General features: G+C 39.0%; 2 protein-coding genes across 2 annotated transcripts in view; one reads left to right on the top strand and one right to left on the bottom strand.

The window, feature by feature from the left end:
• The window catches only part of LOC138044349 (fibrinogen alpha chain-like), a 217,976-nt gene that overhangs the window by 131,241 nt on the left and 62,818 nt on the right, over positions 1–23,917 (bottom strand). The gene's annotated exons all lie outside the window — the stretch shown is intronic.
• LOC138048589 (uncharacterized) overlaps positions 8,086–23,917 on the top strand; it is a 31,946-nt gene continuing 16,114 nt past the window's right edge. The window contains exons 1-3 of the mRNA XM_068894761.1: positions 8,086–8,266; positions 16,934–17,154; positions 17,864–17,954. Of these exons, the coding sequence (XP_068750862.1) occupies positions 8,224–8,266; positions 16,934–17,154; positions 17,864–17,954 (355 nt within the window). The 5' untranslated portion in view covers positions 8,086–8,223. The remainder of the gene's footprint in view (positions 8,267–16,933; positions 17,155–17,863; positions 17,955–23,917) is intronic.

Genomic DNA, 23,917 nt, shown 5'->3' with positions numbered 1-23,917 from the left:
TACTTCGAGTTAAGTCAAAATGAGGGGTATTCCTATCCGCCTTCGTTTTCATTCAGTTTTCATTACCCGCGTAAAAAGGGAAATATGTAAATTAATGTATAAATTGGTAAATATTGTATAGGGGAAAGCAATCTCTGGTACATGTAGCAAAATAGCTCACCGAGTTGGCGAGGTGTTCTGGGTAACTTGAGTCACGAGGCAGAAAGTCACACGGAGCATCGATATCAAAAGTTAGCATAGCGATTGAGGGTGAGTAATTTTCGAATATTTACAGCAATTCCTTTTACTTTGAAAATCAAAGATTACAGTATCTAATAGAAAATCGTATTGCCTGGATCAGAAGTCGATTTTTCAGGCAAACTAAAATAGGGGTGACGATTTGTCAGACACAACGAAATGAGAAACAGGGGCGACAGACTCGGCTACAAACTGCTAGGCGCAACCTCAGACAGCAAAAGAGTAGTCTCAGTATCAACATTTTCAAACCATTTTCGATTATTTTTACGACACATATTCACAGATAATAATAATCAGCGATCCGAATATAATAAGCGAGTTTTGTTCCTATTTTATGGTATTTCAAAGTACCGTGAAATGAGCCACATGGATCAAAAAGATGACAACGAAAGATGACGACGAAATGTTGCCTTCTAGTCATTGAATTCCTGTTCCTGTTTTACTATCACATTTTCAAGGCATTTTCCATAATTATGTAGATTGCTTTTTAATTGATAGCGCATGAAATAAACGTTGATGGAAGTTTCAAATAAATGCTGTTTGTTTCCTTGCATCTTTCACTTTCATTTACCCACCAAATTACATGTAGCATAATATGAAGACATCACAATGTGCAGCACATATTAATTGGAAAAACACCTCAACTGCCATACATGCATGCATGCTTTATTGACCACTTCCCCACAGGGGCTTTTCAGCGTCAATTACAAAACTAAATTCAAACATGCAATAATATAAAAAAAAAGACAAATGCATATTATTTTAAATTTACAGATCATTTCGAATATCGATAACCTACCACCCCCTTAAAGGTTTCTCTGAAAATTGCAACACTAATCTGGACGGTTACCTGTGTTCCTTTTGGCCGAGTAGGACTGCGCACGTATATATATAGCGCTTTCCCAGACGCTTTCCATACTCGATTTTTCCTGGCTAGCGATATTTCCTTTTCTGAATACGTAGTACATCGGTCAGCGGCTATGGACCTATCACACTGTACATGCTTTAGGATTGCCATATGCTTTGTTGGATTTGTCACATGCTTTAGGATTTTAATCGGATTTCGAGTAGAATATAACGGTAAGTTTATACGGATATGCAATGTCGAATGTTACGTTAATCGTTAATGAAAGTTTTCACCAAGGTGACCGTCGTTTTAGGGACGTATCTAGAGGAATACAATGTGCTTTTACGAGTCTTTTAGCTCTGTTATGTGCTGACTCTTGTGATATTTCGCAATGGACGGCCCACACAGTTGATCAGCTATTGACAAAAAAAGATGCTATGTAACTTAAAACTTTTCAAGAGTAAGCTATTCCAGATACAGAGACAATCTCGTTGCCATATTTACCCGATGGAGTACGCTGGTCAGCCATTGTCACACTTGATCCCAACATACCAGACCGACCTGTTACGTAGTAATTTATAACGGTAATAGCACTGAGTGTAATAATAATAATAATCATAATAATAATAATAAAATAATAATAATAGTAATAACAAATAATAACGATAACGATAACGATAACGATAACGATAACGATAACGATAACGATAACGATAACGATAACGATAACGATAACGATAACGATAACGATAACGATAACGATAACGATAACGATAACGATAACGATAACGATAATGATAATGATAATGATAATGATAATAATAATAATAATAATAATAATAATAATAGTAATTTTTTTTCTGATTTTGCGCTTTTCTGACGACGAAGAATTGATCGGAGATCAGAAATCCGTTTTCGGAATTTCCAGCAAAAACGAACCCTAAGTTGTGAAAGGTTGCCTTAAGTCGCCTTAAATCGCCTTTAGTCCCCTGATTTTTTGGGCAATGTTTTTTTAAGTCGCCTTGTTAAGCTGCTTTAAGTCGCCTTAAGCTACGGCGACTTAAGGTCCAAGAGTAGGCCTTATTCTGGAGCTCTAAAAATTGCATCCGCACGCCACACACAGGAACAAACACACATGAAACAATTAGTGTTGTTCTTATTATTATTATCATTATTATTATTATTATTATTATTATTATTATTATTATTATTAACTTCACAGTACTATCGGACATCGAGTCGGGTGTTGCTCATACCACCTCTTAAAACCAGTCGAGTGCCTTTTTTGTTTGTTGGTAGTCACAAATGTGAATATCCCACGGATATTGCATACCCTTCAGTATTTCCAAACCTCCCTGCCGCGATTAGATCACCCATACTTTTCCCAACCTTAACGGTAAACTGAGAGCGCGTTAGACCTCTCCGCCACCGTGACGCAATTTCGTTACTTTGATGAAAGCAAACATTTAGATTGGAATCTTTCCGCCCGCCATGATTGACACGGTATTAAACTATTCGATAAAGTGGACAGATGCTCTTTCTTTGAGAACATCAAGGTTCAAGGGAAGAAAAATTTTCTACGTTCATGATTTCTAGATCTTGCTTCGTTCTTGTGCGTTCCACTGTAAACATTATTTTACATAGAACGAATACTTATTAGAAGTATTTTGCATAGAACGAATACTCCAATATTTCTTGGGGACCAGTTTGTTCAGTCGTTTTGAAGTTGAAAGAAAACAAGAGAATAGCTTTCAACGGCCAAACAAAATAAAAAATGAATTAGCTATCGCCGTCACGGGGACTTCTATTCTCAGGGGCATTTAGCAAAGACATCTACCATGGCACTGTAATGATTTACGATACCGAAACAATATCGTGTAGTATTAGGGCTACATATTACGAAAGGACAACTTGAATCTCCTGAAAAACAAACGCAGTTCAGTTGACAGTTATGGAAAAAAAACACTGTCAAGTTACAGCCCTACCACACCTACGCAAGACGTTCCTACTTTCCCGTATCTCCTCAATTCCCTCCGCCCCTTTACAGCCAAAAATCCCCTATCCCTACATTTTTTTTTTACCTAAATATCTCGTATCCTGATCGCCTCTCGGCCTTTTGGAAGAGATTAGTTTCTCGGGCAAGGGCTACGGTCAAGTACCATTGTGCTACGTACTGTACTTTTTTCAGGGCCGCAAGAGGCAGCCACAGAACAGTTGCGGCTGTTTGTCTGTTCTCTCGAGAAGCGATCACTAGGGTTTTTTGGTTTCGTTTTTGATAGTTTTTCGTTCAGCTCGAGTGTAGAATCATGACGAACTTTTGTAGTTTCTGAGAACTATTTACTACTTGGAGATTTTGTTGAGTTTTGACTCGATGATAGAGAGAGTTTTGGCGATTTGAAACCGGACTGGACTACTGGATTTAAGCCTTTTTCTTAACGAGATTTCAAGTCATTGTGGAACGTTTGGAACCAAGTCACTACAATACTGAAATCAAGACTATGGAAGTGTAAGATTAAAACTTTGGACTGGACTATAGAACATGCAATTACGGGATTTTAGATTTTTGAGCGTTGAGAGAAATGGAGTACAGATGTTGTCTTCTTGTCTTCGCCACAGCAGATTTAAACAGTTTCCAAGGAACAAAACCAGGATTGCGGAACCGGACTTCAAATACAGGGCCCGGTTTTTCGAAAGCCGATTAACTTAATCCAGGATTAGCGTAAACTTTTGTTTCATGTTTTCAACGTTTTGGTGAAAGTTTCCTTTGCTTATTTTTGTTTTTCAAGATTGATCTTCTAATGTAAAGTTTAAAAGCGAGCCAGAATTAAAAATCAGGATGATATTCCTGAGACAATTAGTATAATTGTTATTATTAACTTCAATTGTTAACTTCACAGTACTATCGGACATCAAGTCAGGTGTTGCTCATGATTAATTCATTTTCTATTTTTGGCCAGGTGTCCGTTGTTTTTACCTCGGGCAACCAAGCTTTATTTTACTAAAAATTGGTCTCCCAGTAGACTTTACTGTCGTCATGGACGACGTACTGGACGACCGCCCATTTTGGGGACTGGAACTTACGATTAGTAATGGTAATAGGACTGAGTGAGTCCAATGCGGTCTGCAATAATACGAGTGATAATAACAAAATCGTACGACCGCGCAGCTGGAGTCCGATTTGTTAATCAGGAGTATGATTACAAAGTAACTGATTTGGACGACACAACTTGAAGTCCTCTTACCAATTAATCATAAAAAATACAATTTCCGAGAAAACAAGAAGATCGAAGTTGTGAAAGAAAGGGAAAATAAGACTAACAAAGGAGGCATAAATTGTTTAATGTCTTTCTGAAAGAAAAAAGGAAAGAAAGAAAGAAAGAAAACCCCAGTTTAGAAGTCTGTACACTTTTTCTATGGTGTTTGAGCGAAGGATACGTGATTGGTGGACTTTGAATGTGATTGACTTATTGAACTATCCGATAACCACTTGGCAAGTGAATTAGTGGAAAATAGGAGTTTTTTAAAAGTTAAAACCAATGACAAATTGCATTTTTTGTGATTAACATTGTTATCGACCAGAACCTCTTGGATTGTTCACTACAAATAATACTAACAAGTTGAGTAACCGGTAGCCGAGAGATTTGCGCTCTTAATTATTTAGGTGAATGCACATTGAAAGCCTCAGTCTCTTACGCCAAAGCAACCAAATATGATTAAATAATTGATATGGCTTGTAAATAAATTGATTTGCTGCAGCTGAACATTTTCCGTGTTTTGAAAATCTGTAGATTTTACAAAAAAATTGTAAGATAGGAAAATGCAAAACCTGTACGTGCATGCTGGACATCGAAGACAACATTTTGAATAAACCACATGCAGGCACATAATTTTACTAAGAACTGTGGGATAGTCAATCTCGATCGTCATGTGATTGCATCTCAACACAACGTTATTTTTAATCGTAGGGGGTTTCCTAATTGGCAACTAAGAATTTATCAGGGCAACCAAAAATTCACGAGTTTTGTTGCTAGGACAACCTGGATTTTCTCTTAATTTCGAACACTGAATTCATAAATATTACAAAATTCTCGAATCTGATTGGTTATTATTAGCATTAATAGGCCAGTTTATGATTGGACACGTTGTAATCGGACAGCTGTACACAAGCGCCTGCCAGTTGTAGTTGCATCAATTATATTTTTCCAGAGCTATTAAAATAAAAAAAGAAAAGCGGAGCAGATTAAGCTATAGAAATTTTATCATCATCATCTTCTCGTATTGTTTGAGAGCTACATGTGAGCGCTTGGCGCTTGGTCTAGTTTGAAATTACTCGTCCATTTACCCCCTGAATTGTACTCTGCTCAGTCCTATTACCATTATTAACCTTTTAACCTTCTTTATCATTAAATGCCTTGGAGAAATGGCTGATCAAGATCCATCAGCAGGATTTATTTCACATCCGGCATAATTATATACTTGCGAAAGAAAAAGAGTTTTACATTTTTTGATAACTAATGGTAAAATGAGGGAGAAAGAAAGTGAAGTTAGAGTAACTGCAGAAAACGATTTACTGATAAGTCAGATTGAGTTGAGTTCGGAGCCGGAGGGAGGGAGGGGTGCAAATCGGCCCAGAGCAACCACTCTCAGTTGTGAATTTGCCTTTTTTTCAATCCCCGATAAATAGATAAACCGCATTTTTTTTTCTAGCTGTAAAGAACGACCAGAAAGTCGACCCCATCCGGAGTTCATGACAAGCTCCAGACGCTATGCTTGATAATGTAAAAATGTAATGTGACATTACAGAACCATACAGCCTCAAATATAAAAAAAACAATTTGCAATTGCGTAGTAGGAGAATGAGGAAGAAGAATTTGGCGAAAACGTTTGGTTCTGCAACTCTACAAATATTCCTGAACAGAACTAGAACTTCATTATCGCAGAAATCTTGATCTGCGATGGAATGAGGCTCATCTGTTTAATGTATCGTCTATTCTTTGGAACTGATACTGCCAGATTTTTGCTGGAAAAAAAAAAAAAACATAGCAGCACTGCGTTTTACGGTTTTGCATTTAGCTTGAGCACGAGAAATCCCTCGAGCGGATATTCGGTTGCGTACCAATCAAGAGGGTCGCGGTCATTTGTCCCAATGTCATTGGCCATTAAATTGAGGGACGTGTATTCTAAATTGAGGACATACCGTAAACTGATTGGCCAAAGCCAAATGACAGAACACAACACGGTCGGAATGACCAATATTGCCGATTTATAATATTTACACTCGTTTCGCTCGTTTTCACTCAAAGAGTTGGAAGTCAATCCCACTTAATTTCAAATTCTGGAAGCCAAACGTTTCTAAATTAAATACAATTACCTGTTTTAGTAAAAAGCTAATTGAATAACAACTGGCTCGAGAAGCGGTCCGAGTTTCTCCTGCTTGAATAACAACTGGCTCGAGAAGCGGTCCGAGTTTCTCTCTGCTTGCAAATAAGCGAGGTTTAGTGTTGTAGAAAGGGCGCAACGACAGGCTTTTGAAAGTTGAAAAGCATGCTGGAGATTTTTTTTTCTTTTTTTACCAGACAGAACTGAGTTTCTTCTCCTCGTCGGAGTTTGTTGCAACGCGGTTTGTGCTGAGTTAGGATCCTTAAGTTCTTGGAGACGTTTTTAATGGTTGCCGCATTAGCACTTATACAGGTATAGGAAGTGGCATGAACTTGCCTGTGTGCATTTCGCGACACTTAGTGGGCTAGAGTGAAGTTTGGAAGTTCTCAAAATTGCACGAGCCGTTAGCGAGTGCAATTTTAGAACTTTCAAAACATCACGAGTGACCTTCAATAGCAAGCTCATACGATTATTTTACTGAACAGAATTTCTTCATTCCTTCGTGGCTTTTTTTTCATAGCAACTTCCGTATTTTACTCTATAACCTATTTATGCAGTCGCCCTTCATCAATCAGAAACGAAACTATTCTGTTGAGTAATTGAGATGATTGCCACAAAAACCGTCGTTATGGTTTCGAAAACCTGTCCCATAAATTTGCAGTCTTGTTAAATTTACTGACGAAATACAGGGTAAAGATAATACCGGCTCATTTTTTGCTCGATTTTTCGAATTCAGCCAGTTGGGTTATCATATTCAGTTTTCGGTATAACTTCTTATGGTTCTTTTAGTGTGAATGCTACAAAGGAAGACATGGAAAAATGGAAAGTCAAATATCCTCTTAAGGTTAGCTTTTCGGTGGACGCAAATTAAATTAATACTAGTAAGCAAAATGACAGTATTTTTTTTGTTTACAAAAGGTTCCCAAATCATAATTGTCGCGAGTTTCCATCTGCCCTCTAAAAATAACGTCTATTTTACGTAATTAAACATCGATGAATATTTCCTGTGTGAGGCCGGACAAGGTTTTCTGGAAAACAGACATCTTCATTTAACTTTCCGAAAAATCTTCGTCATTCGGGCGAAAACACCATTTCGAGGGATTAACACTAATGGAAATTCAACTGACTATTGACACAACTTTATTCAATAAAGGCGCATTACGACATTCAAATGAGTGAAAATGCTGAGCAATCTTTTAAAGACTTTACGTCAGCTAACCAGAATCAAATAAATGTCTATCCCGAATTTTTCCCCTTAGCTTATAAGCAGCAAGACTCCACACAAAAACCGTCCCTCGTCGTGTCCGAATCCCAGGAAGACTGAAATGGTCAAGAACTGTCAATCCACAAGAGTGATCATGAGGGGAGAGGGGGGGGATGCCGCAGCTGCCATGTTAGATCACATATAAAAAGCGAAACTAATACGTGTTCAAATGTAAACCTCACTTCTTTCTAATCAAATTGTAGCCAGGCCCATTCCATTCGATTCCAACAAGCGACAAATTAAGCTCAGCCTGGAAAAACGTGAAAAGATATTGAAAATAATTTAGAGACATTGTCTGAATTGTCATAAATAAATCATCAATGTATGTGTAGTGGATTTGGTGTCATGTTCCCGCTCACGTTTGAGGAAACAAACCTATACTCGCTAACTAAAGGAAAGCTGCAACAGCTCTCATGAAGCCATGGCTCACTCACTGTGGCTAACTCGCCTGATATTTCCTTGATTCTACTGTCTGATCGGAATTGTGCTTGAGTCTATGAGGGAAGACTTCTGCGGAAGATTTTTCGAGACCCGGCAAAGTAAGTTACAAAACTTAACATTTCACACTGTGTTTTCACTGAGACGTGTTACCTACGTTTTTTCAATTTATTATTTTTTTTAATCTAGAGGAGAATTTAGCTGAGTATTCATAAAATAATCCTAGGCAAAAGCAACTGTTGGGATACCATTGTGCCAAGCTCTTATTTTTACACGCCATTCAACGCAGAACCTTTTCACACCCTTCCATGGTAATTAAAAATTAAGAAAACAAATGGTATTTTAGAGGACTCTTCATATTTATAGAATGCCGCTGAAGGAAATGTCACTAGGAAAACCTTCCTACTTTTAATAATTCGAGTCAACTCAAAATGTGGGCTATTACCTATCCGCCTTCGTTTTCATTCAGTTTTCATTGATGTATATATTTTTTCATTGAGAGGAGAATTTAGCCAAGTATTCAGCAAGTAATGCTAGGTTAAGGTAATTCCCTTGAAAATGACTTACTGTCCAGATTTTTTCAAACTTGGCACAATTAATCTTCATACACAGGACATTAAAAAAAATGCAATAAAAAGATGGCGTCACCGTACTTGTTTTCGCGCTGTATGCTCTTTATTCTAAGTGTTTTTTACCGAATTACGCGAGGAGCGTTCGAAACTAGATCAACCGGAAAACTGTTGTTATGTAAACCTGAACATTACTGAAAACTTGAACCTACTTGTTTGTCCGGGCTATAATCTTCAAGTAAAGTGATTTCAAATTGCTCGATTTTGCAAAGAAATGTAAGACCGTTACAGTCATCACCTTACACTCAGTGTCGGGCTCCAGTTCCATTTTTCCGTCATTTATATGTAAATACTACAACCTCTACTATCCAACTTTTCAGTTTTCTCATTTCCGTGTACCTATTACTAGTAAATAAAACCATTATTAAAAATACAAATTGATAAAAACACCTCAAAACATTGATTTGTGTTTTAAGCATAGGGTTTTTGTAGTGCTGGAAACGCGAACGAGATATTGCCATTAAACCGATTTTAAGCGGCGTGAAAACCAACCTCGTCCCCAGGGTCTTCTCCTCTGCGATTTTCAAAATGGCGTCTCGTCTGGAGAAGACCCTGGCCAACGCTGAACTCACTTGGTACAAAATCTCCAAAAATCTTGGAGATTTTTATCACGTGACATTTTGAGAAAGACCAAAACAAAATGGCGGCGAAGCATCGCGTAGGAAGCAAAACACCGGTGAAAGAACGCTTTGTACACGAGGCAGTGGTGGCTTCGCAGTAAGATGAAATATTTTTACGGACGTTTTAATTCTGGAGCAGGACTTTTGCGCTATAAAAGTACGTGTACAAAAATCCAAAAAAGTATCTCAATACAACGTTGTGAGCATTTGTAAGTTTATTCGACTTTCGTACTCACTTTATTTAACTGCCATTGAAATCAGATTGAACATCAAAGAGAAAAACTCAGCTGCTCTTAAGTACAGAGTGAAAAACTCTTTGTGGCCTCATATTACTACGCTTATTCAAGCAACATGATCGAATCACATACTCCAACTTGATATGTGAACATGAAGTAATTAACTCTATATAAGCTTATTTTAATTAGTCTGACTGAAATTAAATTATCGATTGATTGAATGATTTCCTTAATTCACAGGCATCGCTTTTTATTCAGTCTAATTAACAGAATTTATTAAATTGAGTCTTAAGTTAATTATACACATGCAGTATACCGTTTTAAATGACTTAAAAATATACTCTAATGATCTAAGAACAGGACTACACACCCTTGTAACTGACCCTTTTTGGATCTACAGGTATGAAAATGTATATGATTATTAGGCTTTGGATTCAATTAAAAACTTAGGGGCAAAGAGAATCTAATTTTTGCAAAAACTTACGTTGTATAGGTGATATTCTATAACCTATTTCTGGCTGATACTGTAATCTGAATGTATATAGGAAAATGTATAAATAATTAGCAACAATCTGGAAACCCATTTTCAATAGACCATATTCGTATTCTCAGTATTGGACTGGAACTAGCTTGCAATGGAGGCTTATGCGGGGGAATATATTAAAAAGTATTTGCATGTGAAAAGATTCCCCTGCATTAGCCTCCATTGCAAGCTAGTTCCAGTCCAATACCGAGAATACGAATATGGTCTATTCCTTGCTGAACCACATTTTCACTTCGTTCCTTAATCAAATGAAATTATTGCCTGATAACCCAAGGCTATATTGTTGTTAATTTTTCAGTTGGGCTAGTTGATGTTCTTCATGCCCATAAATTTTAAGCAACCTTTTTGGTGGTGGGGGGTAAATACTTACGTTTTTTTCAAACTACTGGATTACTATAAGAAAACAAATAATTATTTCAATTGTTAATTTATTATTTATTGTATTAACCTGGGAAAAAAGTTATGTAAGTATATCCTATTTGCAGCCCACAAACTACAAAACTGATTTCCTTGCACCAAGTTTTTGCATGAATTGTTAGGCTTTGATTTACCATTGTCTAACCTTGAGCACCACTTAATTCTAGTAAACTATGTTTGCCAAAATGACCTGTTGCATTGTTCTCTTTATCAAATGACATCTACAGAAACATACTGGGAATGAGTTTATCCAAAGATTTGTGTTGTTGAATTTTAATGTTCACCAGACTAAGTGTAAAATGGAAGAAAATACTGGTTATATGCATATGAAATTACTTAGTTATTCTACTTCTTAATTCTCTTCTTAATTCTCAAGTGTATTGGTTGGAAGGGGGGGGGGGGGGGGTGGGGTGTTCAATGACGCATTGTAAAACTAAAACCAGAGTAAGAACTCTGGTCAATCGCAATGAGCACAGACTATCAAATGAAGCAATCAAATAAACTTGTATATATGTAAGTGATGCAAAGTGCGAGAAAGGGTTTAGTGACCTGTTAAGATTAGTACTGGTTAAATTGCTTCTGATTGGTTGAAAAGATGGCAGAAGGTTTTTTAAAACTGATCATGTAATAATGCATAATCATTCAAATAATTGCTCCTATGTTGCATTTGGTTAATTATACTACATTCTTTAATGTCTGATGTGGAGGCATGGTGGCCTCATGGTTAATGTGCTTGACTCCCGATCAAGGGTTTTAGCCCTGACCAGAGACATTGTGTTATGTTCTTGGGCAAGACAATTTAGTCTCACAGTGACTCTGTCCACCCAGGTGTATAAATGGGTAATGGCAAATTTAATGTTGGGATAACCCTGCGATGGACTTGCATCCCATCCAGGGCGGAGTAGAGATACTCTTACCGGTAGTTGGTTTATGCTTAGGAAACCGGGATAAGCTCAGAGTGGCCTGTTGGCCCACTTGGCTTGTATGCAGACTCTACCCTTTACCTTAATCTCTGAGCAGTTATTTTAACCTTTGTCATATTGCAACAGTGCAGAGCTCTACTAAAAAAAAAAACAATATTAACACTGTCATTTCACCCATGTTATGTACACTCAAGAAACAAATTTCAAAGGGGTAGGCAGAGGACTAGGTATAGACTGTATACAATGCAAGTTCCTCAGTATACACCATTGAAATTTGTTTCTTGTGTTTCTCTAGCCAGGAGAAGAACTTTTCCATGTCTAAAGCAATCAGTGGTGAAATTTCAATATTGCTGAAACTCTCATGACTGCGGTTTGCCCATACTTGGAAATGTTAATTAATTTTCCTCTAACACACATTTGGAGGTGCCATGCACCTCTCGTAAGGTTTAACAGGATTGGCCAAGAAAACAATAAAATAAACAACAGAAACAATGGCCTATTCCTGAAAACAATACAGGTGGATGAGTCCGGGAGCAAATAGAATTAGAGGTTTCGAAGAGGTGGGTGACTACTGCACATTTGTACATTGTGTGGGTGAGGAATTTGCAATTTGCAACTTGTTGTTGCATGTTGCTGGTTGATAATAATCACTGCTGTAACCAAAGAAACAATCTAGTTTGGAAACAGTAATGGTAGGAAAACCTTTCTAACTACTACCCCAGACCCCATCCAGTTATCTGTAAACCGCTTTGAAGAATATAAAAGGTTTCAAATAGGTAGTATAAAGTTCACCAACACAAGTAGACATAAACAGTGCAAATTCTTTCAACATGCCTTTATTATGCCAACATTGATTGTAGACAAGGTTGGGAATGCTTGATTAATACAAACGTTTTCAATGTGATACTTTATATATGATACATTATATAGTTATCACTGTCTAGATCAAAGAATACTACTTTGGAATGTGTAATTTTTATTTATCTTCTCTGAGTAACTAATACTCTGTTACTAAAATATATACAGCAGCTTTCATAAATGTTCTATTGACCACTTTCAGTGCTAAGATGGTTCATCAAGATGGCAATTTATCTACAGTAAACAATTGTTCTCTTGTGCACTACTTAAACAAGAATTGAAATAAGGCCCCCACTTATAGAAAAACTAACACAGTAAGGAAAGTAAGTGTTTAGACACAATAAAACAGGAACCATTTTCCCTGGCCAGGTACTGAGAAAAAAACATCATAGTTCAGTGTTACAGCCAGAAAATTATACTTAAGGGCCAAAGTGGCCCCTGAAGACTTGTTTCAGGGGCAAATTTCTTAAGAAAGGGCCCAAAAGATAATATTTGGACCTAAAAAATTAGTCGCCAGAGGTCTGGCATGAAGGACCTGGGTCAAGAACAATACAAAGGCATACAAGACAAAGTCAATGACCAAGGGTTTGTAATGCATTATAGGGGGACACAGCAAAGCAAAAGGGTGGATTGACTTCTTTTCTTATGTTAAGTGTTAAGAAGCAAAGATCTTTCAATATGGCTTACTAGAAGAACATAAGGTGTCCTCAACGTAGCGAAAGGAAGTCGTGATTATGGCAACTAAACTAGAATTTTTGGTCGCCAAGAAACAAATGTTAGTCGCATTGTACATTGTGAGTTCATTGGTGACCATATCGGTCACAATTTTGAGCCTTTGGATGGTTATTAGAATACTATCCCTGGGTTAAGCCTGCATGCAGCCTTGTAAAAGTAAAGGGCTAAATTGTCCCTTTCTCCATTTCTCTGGGGGCCTTCTCTAAATGCAATGTAGGCACTGGCAGTAAGTGTTATACTAATAATATATCTGCAAGAAGTCATATGCATTGTATCAAATAATATGTATTTAATACCTATAGGCTGGCTCTAAAATTACTTTAACACCATCCAGACAGCAAATACAACCATTTGACAACATAAATACCATATGGTAAAATCTAAAAATATTCACAAGAATATTTTCAACCTAGGCTCGGCAGAAAATAAAAATATTCAATTCAGCCTCGGCCACCAAAACAATATTATTAATAGAACAAATAGTGCATTTGAAAAGATTTGAAGTAGGCCTAAACCTAATACAGACAGAAGGCCTATATTTAAGGAATACGTGTCCAAGAAAATAGAAGCGATTTTCCGTATATTAGAACAGTGCTCTGTAACGAGCAAAAGCTATTTTTTAGATTTGAAATTCGAACTTCTTTGTTTCCGTACGCGGAAAAACTAATTGCACATGAATACAGAACAACACAAACAGCACATAAGACCACATGTGATGTGCTGCAGCTCGCTAGCTGTCGGCAGATCTAAGTTTACACGCTCGTTATGTATATTTTCCCGGGCTTATTTCTACTTCTATGGTATAGATTACATCTTTTAAATGAAAATAAAACGGAAGAGATTCACCTTTCGAATGGTTAATGGCAGTTTGATTCAACATCGCTTGAACTGAACTGCAATCAACCTCCTAAAGCCCTTTCTTTTTCGTGTAAACACTCGCTACTTCCGCCATATTTCTTTAGAATGTATTTAAACCAATCAGCGTGTTCGTATGAATGGGCTAATCAACAAAGGTGTTAGTTCAGCGTTGGCCAGGGTCTTTTCCAGACGAGCCGCCACTTTGAAAATCGCAGAGGAGAAGACCCTGGGGACGAGGTTGGCGTGAAAACTGCTTTCAGGTGTATCCCTGCCTTAAAGGCCTAGGAACGAGGCTGCGCGTGATCTTTTTACACCCCTAAATGGTAATTAAACATTATTGCGAAAACAAAAGGTATTTTAGAGGACTCTTCAGACTTAGAATGCCGAAGAAAACGTCATAGTAGGAAAACTATTTTGACTACTTCGAGTGCACTCAAAATGTGGGTTATGAAGTAAATGAATGGCATTAAGGGAAATGATATATGAAATACCGTATTTACCAGGTTCGATTAAACGCGGCGGCGTTTATTAAATTTTTATCTTGTCCAATGCGGCGTTTATTTAAAATTCATATTTCTTAAGTCACTGACATCAATTACGGTAGATCATTTGTAAATATTATTTAAAACAGAGACATGTTTAAAGTTGAAATGTCTCGCCTTTTTCGCTGAGATAGAAGCGTAATTGTCTGGCTTGTGATCGACGTTCAGAGAATTTAACGTGTACTCGTTTTTTCTAAAAAAAACTCGAATAAACGCTGCATTCTTCTCATTACGTGCTGCGTTTAATCGACTTGGAGGTCGGCGTTTAATCGAGCAAATACCGTGTAGGAGTGATGAAAAAGTTATTAACTTTCGTGTATTTCCTTTGCACACGATCGAAAGTTGAATTTTTTTAGCTCATTCGCAGAGAGCTAATGTTCTGTCAGTGTTCTTAATTTTTGCTAGCTTATTATTTTGTCCCTGTTGCGACTTGATTCTTTTACCGATGCTGAGGGAACACTCGAGTGTAAAATGAAGCAATGAAATAGGTAAATATCCGTTAACACCAGTGTCGATTGTGAAATGTTGCCAAAATTAATTAATTCAAATTCAAACTAAAAGGATTGAACATCACTGGCTTCGCGCAGGTTTGGACAGAAGAAAGAAGTATTGCTCATTTAATTTAATTTTGTTTTCGTTAGTAGTATAAATAAAGGTAGATGAAATGGAAGCTGTAGCGTAACTGTGAGGACAATTAACTAAAATACTTAGAGACGTTTTTAACATTAACAATTTAGTTGTTTTATTAATATTGATACACTGAAGAAGCCAGGTGCCTTAACATGCGTAAATAAGTGCATTATACATTATCAGCTAGTTTCCATTGCTGCGCGGAGTTTCTTTAAAAAAAAAAAAAAAAAAAAAATGCGTTTCTTGAGGGTCCCCAATAAGGTTTTCGGGATCGGAGATTTGGCCTTTATAGAGCCCGGGATTCGGGATTCTAAAGAAATATGGGATCGGAATTCGGGATTGCATTTATGGACGGGACGCGGGATTTAGCGTTATTACGAAACGGGATCCGGGAAATCGTCACTTTGAAGCCCCGAGATCCGGGATTTCTGACGGCCAAAAATAATTTCAACTTTCGCCCTCGGCAACGACGGAAACGATCAGAAATTTAAGTGTACGGGAGTGACAATCCTACACGACTTCCGAACTCGTTTCTTAGCCTTTCAGTTTTGTAATTTCAATTCGCTTTCACGATATATCTTTGATTGACCGACCCTCTTTAGTAACATGACGGGCGGGTTTTTGTATATTTCTTTGAGCAATGGTTGCATGTCGCTCTATTAATGCCAATCTTTCATGTGGATTTGTATTAAGTTCGTCAGTGCTGGGTGGTATTCGCCTTTGTCACACGGCGGCCATATTGTCCTGGGAGACCAAAAAAGCTTTGTTTTACCACGCAGTGCCTCACCCCTATGGTTTTCACTGCGAGGCTTGGCGTGGTAAAACAAAGCTTTTTTGGTCTCCCGGGACAATATGGCCGCCGTGTGACAAAGGCGAATTGTGTAACCTTGCTTTCCTGCCAATGTTCCGTTTTTGAGTTGCATCTCTGAGAGTGTCTTTTGCATGAACAAGATTCTCGGGATAACTTCTTTCACGTTGGCATAATTTAATGTTTTGAATGAGCTCTTCAAATATTTTTTAAGAGTTTGCTCTGAGAAGTCTCTGAGCCGCGCCTTTTATCAGTGAAGTCTTTTTTTGACTTATGATGGGTGGCACGAGGAGAAGTGCGTGTTTTGAAGTGTTTATGTAGGTTTGAAGTGCGTGTCCACATCAAGCACTGGGTTGTTCTTGAACCTTTGTGAATGTTTGTATCCAGAAATGTCGTTTCTGCATCTGAAATTTCAGCCGCGAAATAATTGTGTTCTGGTGGTGTTTGTTTGCTTGTTCAATGAACCGCAGCATTTCGGTTTCAGAACTTTGATTGCTAATGCTAAAATTAAGGTCAATAGGCCTTTTGCGACAAACGATCACATGGTACAAAATCCGCCATGCTGGAGGGCAAGCTCATTATTATTCCCCCACTGGGACATTAAAACAAAGGCAAGCCAAGCTTGAATGGTTCAGATCTCTTTGTCTTAATGTCCCAGTGGGGGAATAATAATGAGCTTGCCCTCCAGCATGACGGATTTTGTACCATCTGATCGTTTGTTGTAAAAAGGCCTATTGGATCATGAAGGTTGGTGGAAAAGACTAACAAAGTGTATTCCAAATCAACTCTAGTTGTAATTGACGACGAGGTTTGGACATCATGCTGTGACGTCATGACCGGTATCGGGATTGGCCGATAAAAAATTTAGGGATTTCGGGATGAAGGGAAAATTTTGGTCGGGATCGCGGGATTGAAGGACCCTATTTCTTGTCAATCCAGTATGTTTCTCTTATCTCTCATTGCTTTAGATCACGTGTTGGTTGGTCATAACACAAGTTCTATACTTGTTGGTGACGAGTTTGAATGCCAGGTGAAGAGTATCGCTACCAAGACCTGCCAGTCATTTAATGTCCACCACGCGACTGGTAAAGCGGACAAACGCGTCTGTGAATTGAACAACATAACACGGCAAATGAAACAAAGTGATTTTAAAGCGATGAAAGGGTCCAACTACTATGGCTCGATTAAGGTCAGTTGATATAATAACAGTAACTTTGTTCATTTAATTCAATGAAAGGGAAGGACCCAAGGTATCCTGCAATAGGCGAATGTAATTGAGAGCTGATTATGATGAGGGAGGAAAACCGGAGAACCCTGAGAAAAACCCTCTGGATCAGATTGAGATTGACTGAAACTCCAAGTATAACGTCACGGCTGAGGCTAGGGTTGAACCCGGGTCGCAGAGTTGAGAAGTGGGGTTGATAACAGCTAAGCCACACAGGCCGGGGCTCGTGGATGTAAATAAGGTGCGTTTCAACCTCTTTCCCAGGGTCTTCTCTCGAGGAAGGAAGAGAGAGGACCCTGGGAACGAGGTTGGGTGCGTTTTTTTTTAATATCAAAATTCAAACACGTCATTCAAACTTTAAATTTGACAATTCAAACTTTCAATTCGACAATTTAAATGTTAAATTCGACAATTCAAACATTCAATTCGGCAACGCAAATATTCAGTTGGCGTCACAAGTCACAGTTCAATGTTTTACCAATACAGAAAGAATCCTAAACAATCATTAAAGGGAACGGCCTTTGGCCTAATTGAATTGATTTGCCGAAGATTACCCAATTGAATGTTTGAATGTTGAACAATTGAATTGCCGAATGCACCTTTGAATTTTGTCCCCAAAAACGCAGAAATACTAACCAAGGACCTTTTAAAAAAACATTTTGTATGCTTTAAGGTGACATGCGTCGATATTTCTCATGAAAAGGGAAGGAAGTATACGGATAGCACTCGTTGCCATACTGGTTACAAAGGAAAGCGTTGCCAACGTGAGTCTCTCTTTAGGAGAAAGTAAATAATCAAGTGAAGCTATGATCTTCGCAGTTATGAGCGCAATTTTTGCAATTGCGTAGAGAAGCCTGAAAAAATCAGGACCTCAACGGGGTTTGAACCCGTGACCTCGCGATTCCGGTGCGACGCTCTAACCAACTGAGCTATGAAGCCACTGACGTTGGGAGCTGGTCATTTGTGGGTTCTAATGGTCCCGTGAGGAATGAATCAATGATGAAATGGTATATGAAATGAATCATATATGAACTGCGGATATGAAATCAAGTGAAGCTATGATCTTCGCAGTTATGAGCGCAATTTTTGCAATTGCGTAGAGAAGCCTGAAAAATTCAGGACTTCAACGGGGTTTGAACCCGTGACCTCGCGATTCCGGTGCGACGCTCCAACCAACTGAGCTATGAAGCCACTGACGTTAGGAGCTGGTCATTTGTGGGTTCTAATGGTCCCGTGAGGAATGAATCAATGATGAAATGGTATATGAAATGAACCATATATGAACCGCGGATATGAAATCAAGTGAAGCTATGATCTTCGCAGTTATGATTCATTTCATATACCATTTCATCAATGTAAATAATGTAAGAACATAGCTAATTGTTAAAAATTCTCATGTTAATCAAAAGGTTGCTGTGACTGTTATGATGATAATGAATGAGTTGCCACAAGAGCCATGGCTCTTGGTTGTCATTAATCGGTTCCCTGTGTTATACGCAAAGGGTTCTGGGATCGCCATGGGGCAAAGATTGCAAGATTGCAAGATTGCAAGTCACTATAAATGTATGGGGGAAACTTAGTTCGACGTCCAAAAAACGATTTTGGAGAGAGATCAACAAGTTTTTCGACACAATTTTATGAGAAATCGATGTGGGCAATGTTGATACGTGGCAAGTGTAAGTTTTTATTTGAATAACCGTGAAATATGAGATAGAATGTAATGAAAAACTTTCATGCTTGCGCAAGGTTCATTGTGAAATTGACATCGCGTCATGATCTCGGAATATTACAAAATTAGGTATAAATCTGGAGGAAATTACTTAATAAAGCCATTTCAGTTGTATTTACGTGTGTGCAGTCTGGGTTTTGGCTTATTTTTAAGCTCATATATGCAAATAATATTGAAAATGTGCCTAGTGGCGATCATTGTGCTGTGTGGGGTTGCGACAAGGTATCCAGAAAAGCAAAAGGTTCTTTCTCACGTTGGAATATTAAGATTTTACTCGCCCAGGAACAACAAAGATGTTTTATCGTGGGCTAGAGCTATTATTCGTGACCAATTCAAGGTTACAATGAGTACGAATGTCTGTTCAAATCATTTTGTACGAGGTTACAGAACGTCTGAATGCCCTACACCAACTTTGTATATGAATTGAAAGGGTACGAGTGTGAGAGTAAACCTCGAATACCTGCTCCAAAGATCAGATCCACAGAGAACAAAGAGAGAAAATCAAGAAAAAGAAAGCAAACTGGTATTGCAGATAAAGTTCCTGCTAAGAAGGTGCCCCTTGTGGAAGACGGATCAACATTGGGAAAGAATATTGACTTCGAATATCCAGCCTCACTATCCCCCGCAGATACTGATACGTTTTCTAAAATTGAAGAAGCCACGCAGACAGAGTGTAAAGGCCGGTGAAAGAGAAGAGAAGATATTTCATTGACCAAGCAATTTGTCCCAAAAACTGTTACCGTTACACGGGTGTAACTAGGTCTAGGCTTGATTTGTTGTTTGAATGTTAGAACCAAAGGCTACTGACTTACGTCCATGGAGGGGTAGTAAGAACACCAAAAAGTCATCAAAACAGCGAATCACTCAAACCCCCAAGAAGACTAATAATGATGGAGTCTTGACAAAATGGGAGAAATTTGTTCTTACCTTAGTGAGAACAAGAAAAGTTTTACGGACAGTATGGTGTTACCCGTGACATCGGATCACGTGAGTAGCACGTCTTGCGAATCATGTGAGTTTAGTAGTTCGTTCTCGTCGGAGTTGTTGTATGTACAGTGAGTAGTGCATGTTTTGATATTAAATCGATGTGAAACTTCAAGATTTGAGCCTCTGAATCCAGCGAAACGCCCTATAGCGTTACCTTCTCATACATGCATGGTCACTTCGAGCCGGATTATTCCTGTGGTGATACTCCTTGTGTTTATAATTCTTGAACCGGTCAATTCTTGTTCACACGCACGTGCTCTGGATATTTCTTCATTCTTCGACTCGACTACCTATCAAGTGATGCCACCCAAAGGGATTCGAAACTTTGAAGGAAAAGGGCATCGCCCATGAAGTTAACGAGCAATTGGGTGCCCCGATCGTCAATGTTAACTTGGACAAGTACAAACAAGCGCCAACACTGCATGTGTCGAAGCTTCGCCAGCAAAGGGAATCTCTGCGCGCCAAATTGGGAACCCTGAAGGTTTTAGACGAAGAAATCCTGTCAAATGTAGAAGAGGAGGAAATTGAAGACGAAATCCGCGAAGCAGATCTTGTAAATGAATTGATTCAACTCACAATTACAATGATCGAAGATTTTCTGGAAGCTTCGAGCCCCCAACGAAGAACGTGGACGCGCTAAAAACACAAGACACCGGTAAGCCCTTCTGTATCTGCTGATTCTAGTGATGTTAAACCCTCAAGTGACTCTGTTGAATCACCAATAAGACTTAATGTATTTACAGAAGTTGGTCTTGGAAATTTGTAACTATCAAATCATTCTGTCCAACTTCCTAATAGTAATCCTGCTGCCAGTTCATCCATACAAGAAACAGGCCCTCGAGTTAAATACCAAAACTGCACGTGAAAAAGTTTGATGGGGAAGTTACTAAATGGCCTACCTTTTGGGATGCCTTTGAATCCTCTATCCACAAGAATCCTAAATTGGCTCCTATTGACAAGTTCAATGATTTGAACTCACTTCTCATGAAACCAGCTCTTGATGCCATTTCCGGTCTGTCTCTCCTTGCATCCAATTACGAAGAAGCAATTGCAATCCTTAAGAAGAGGTTTGGAAACAAACAACAGATTATAAATCGCCACATGGATATTCGTTTTAATGTCAGCCCAGTAATTAATGAAGACCCAAGAAAGCTCAGGGAACTGTATGACACTTAAGAGTCTCATGTAAGAAGTCTTAAGTCTCTAGGACGCCCTTCAGGCTCCTATGGAAGTTTACTATCATCGATTATTATGAACAAGCTGCCTGAGGAGCTGCAATTGATTATTAGTAGAGAAATAAAGGATCAAGAATGGCAACTCGATACTATTATGGGTGTATTAGAGAACGAGTTGGAAGCCAGAGAGCGTGCAGTCCTTCATGATGAGTCACAGTTATCAGCTGAAGGTCAGGCATTTCCAAACTTCCAGATGCGTTCAACTACATCTGCCTTGTTTACGAAACACTCAGGACCCACTTGTACGTATTGTCAGCAGCGCCATGCCTCTAACTCCTGCAAAATGGTAACCAATCCTACTGCCCGCAAGGATATTCCCATCAAGCAAGGAAGATGTTTTGTTTGCCTCAGAAAGGACCATCTCAGCAAAAACTGTCCTTCAAAGCATGAATGTTTCAAGTGTAAGGGTAAACACCATATCAGCATTTGTCCATCCAAAGGCAACAATGGTACCAATATTTCAAGAACAACACCCAAGCAAGAACATCCTCAGAAGCAATCGGGGAACTATTGTCCCTCAGGCAGTAATGAAGGTGGCCCCAACTCTGGCGTAAATTCCTCAAGAGCCGCACCCACACAGGAACAGATCCAGAACCGTTCGAGGAATTCAAGACAGAACCTCACAGCCTTATACGTCAATGCCTCTAGTCTAGTCCTTCTTCAAACAGCCAATGCACTAACCTACAAGCCAGGAAACTCAGCAGTCAAAGCGAAAGCCCGACATCCTGGATAGTGGAATTCAATAAACCTATGTGAGTGCAAGGCTAAGAGGGCATCTGAATTTACCAGCTGAAAGCAGTCAAAGGATATCCATCAAGACATTTGGCTCAACGAAGGAGAACAGGCAGTGTGTGGATGTTGTTCGACTCTGTGTTGCCACTGGTCATGGGGAAGGTGTAGAACTATCTGCCTTTGTGGTTCCCATCATTTGCGATCCTCTGCAGAGCCAATCTATTGCAGAAGCTACCCTCACACATGCTATATAGGAGACTCGAACTTGCGAATTATGGTGCTGGTGAAGATAATGTTGAGGTTGATATTATGGTTTGATCAGACCAGTATTGGAGTCATATGTCTGGCAGGGTGATAGGGAGGAGCATGGTCCCACTGCTATTGAAACCAAACTTGGATGGGTGTCGTCAGGTCCAATTCCAGAGGGAATACAAGTTGACAGGTACCAAAGTAATTTCGTCACAACACATGTTCTAAAGAGTGCAGTAAACCCTGTTGATGTTACTAAAGAGACCCTCGATGAAAATTTAAAGACATTCTGGGAACTAGAATCACTTGGCATTAGACCAAGGACATTGTATGAAAAATTCCACGAGCAGATATCCTTTAAGAATAACAGATATGAAGTCCATCTGCCCTGGAAAACACCACATCCCAGTCTTCCAGACAACTATGAGCTAAGCAGGAAGCGCCTAGAGAACCTTCTTAACGTCTTCGCCAAGAGCCTGAAGTCCTGAAGGAATATGATTCTGTAATAAAGGAACAGCTACAAAGAGGCATAGTTGAAGTTGTGGAGAAACCTAGCGAAGGAGGAGTTGGTAGGGTTCACTATATACCGCATCATGCAGTCACAAAGACCGACAAGTCAACAACCAGGCTCAGAGTTGTGTACGATGCTTCCGCGAAATCTGATGGTGTAGCCTTGAATGATTGCGTGTACACTGGTCCACCCCTTGCAGAGAACATATTTGATGTACTTTTGAGATTCCGCGTTAATCAAGTGGCCTTGACTGGTGATTTGGAAAAGATGTTTCTGATGGTGGGAATTACAGAGGAAGACCGAGACGTGTTAAGATTCCTATGGGTGGATGACATAGACAAGTTCTCGCCAGAAATTGTGATTCTGAGGTTCACTCGCGTTGTATTTAGGGTCTCATCCAGTCCTTTCCTGCTACATGCCACAACCAAGCATCACATTGAAAATTACAAGGAAGCCCATCCTGAATTTGTGGAGAAATTTCCTTGCTCGATTTTTGTCGATGACCTAAGTTCTGGAGCCTCCGAAGTCGACGCGGCTTATGAAGTATATCTGAAGTCCAAGCTGAGGTTTGCTGAGGGAGGATTCAACCTAAGGAAGTTTGTGTCAAATTCCCCTGAACTAACAAACAGAATCCAGTGTAATAAAAGCAGAAAGTCTAATGCCGATACGTCTAGTGTTGAACTTGGGCATTAACAGTCATCCCAAGCTCTTCTGGAAGGGCATGTTGTTTCAGAAGAGGACAAGACTTATCCTAAGAGCATGCTTAATGGAGTAGAAGATATCGGCAGGTCGGAACAAAAGGAGCTTGGAGTATGCTGGAACCCCTTGAAGGATGTATTCAACCCACCAAGAGAAATGTTGTTAGTGTTGCTGCGAAGTTCTATGATCCCTTTGCATTCCTTTCACCAATCATCTTAGAGTTGAAGCTGTTCTTCCAGGAACTTTGCAAAACGAAAATTGGTTGGGATGACCCCCTGAATGACAATTTGTTGAAGATGTGGCGCAAGCTGCTAAATGGGTTAGAAAGTGCTATTTCCAAGGAATTCAAGACAAGGTTGTCAGTTGTAGTCTTCATGGGATTGGCGATGCATCCAGTAAAGCCTATGCTGCAGTCATCTATCTGCAGATGATAACGACCGTTGGAGGCTATGTCAAGTTGGTTGCCTCCAAGTCCAGAGTTGCCCCTGTGAAGGAATTAACTATTCCAAGACTAGAGCTTCTTGCCGCCTTGGCACTAGCGAGACTTATCACACATGTTAAGGAAGCTTTAGAGCATGACCTGTT

This window comes from Montipora capricornis, chromosome 1, assembly GCF_036669925.1.
Source record: "Montipora capricornis isolate CH-2021 chromosome 1, ASM3666992v2, whole genome shotgun sequence".
In the NCBI taxonomy this organism is placed as follows: domain Eukaryota; kingdom Metazoa; phylum Cnidaria; class Anthozoa; order Scleractinia; family Acroporidae; genus Montipora; species Montipora capricornis.
The sequence above is the reverse complement of the archived record's forward strand: the minus strand, read 5'-3'. Positions and strand labels throughout refer to the sequence as shown.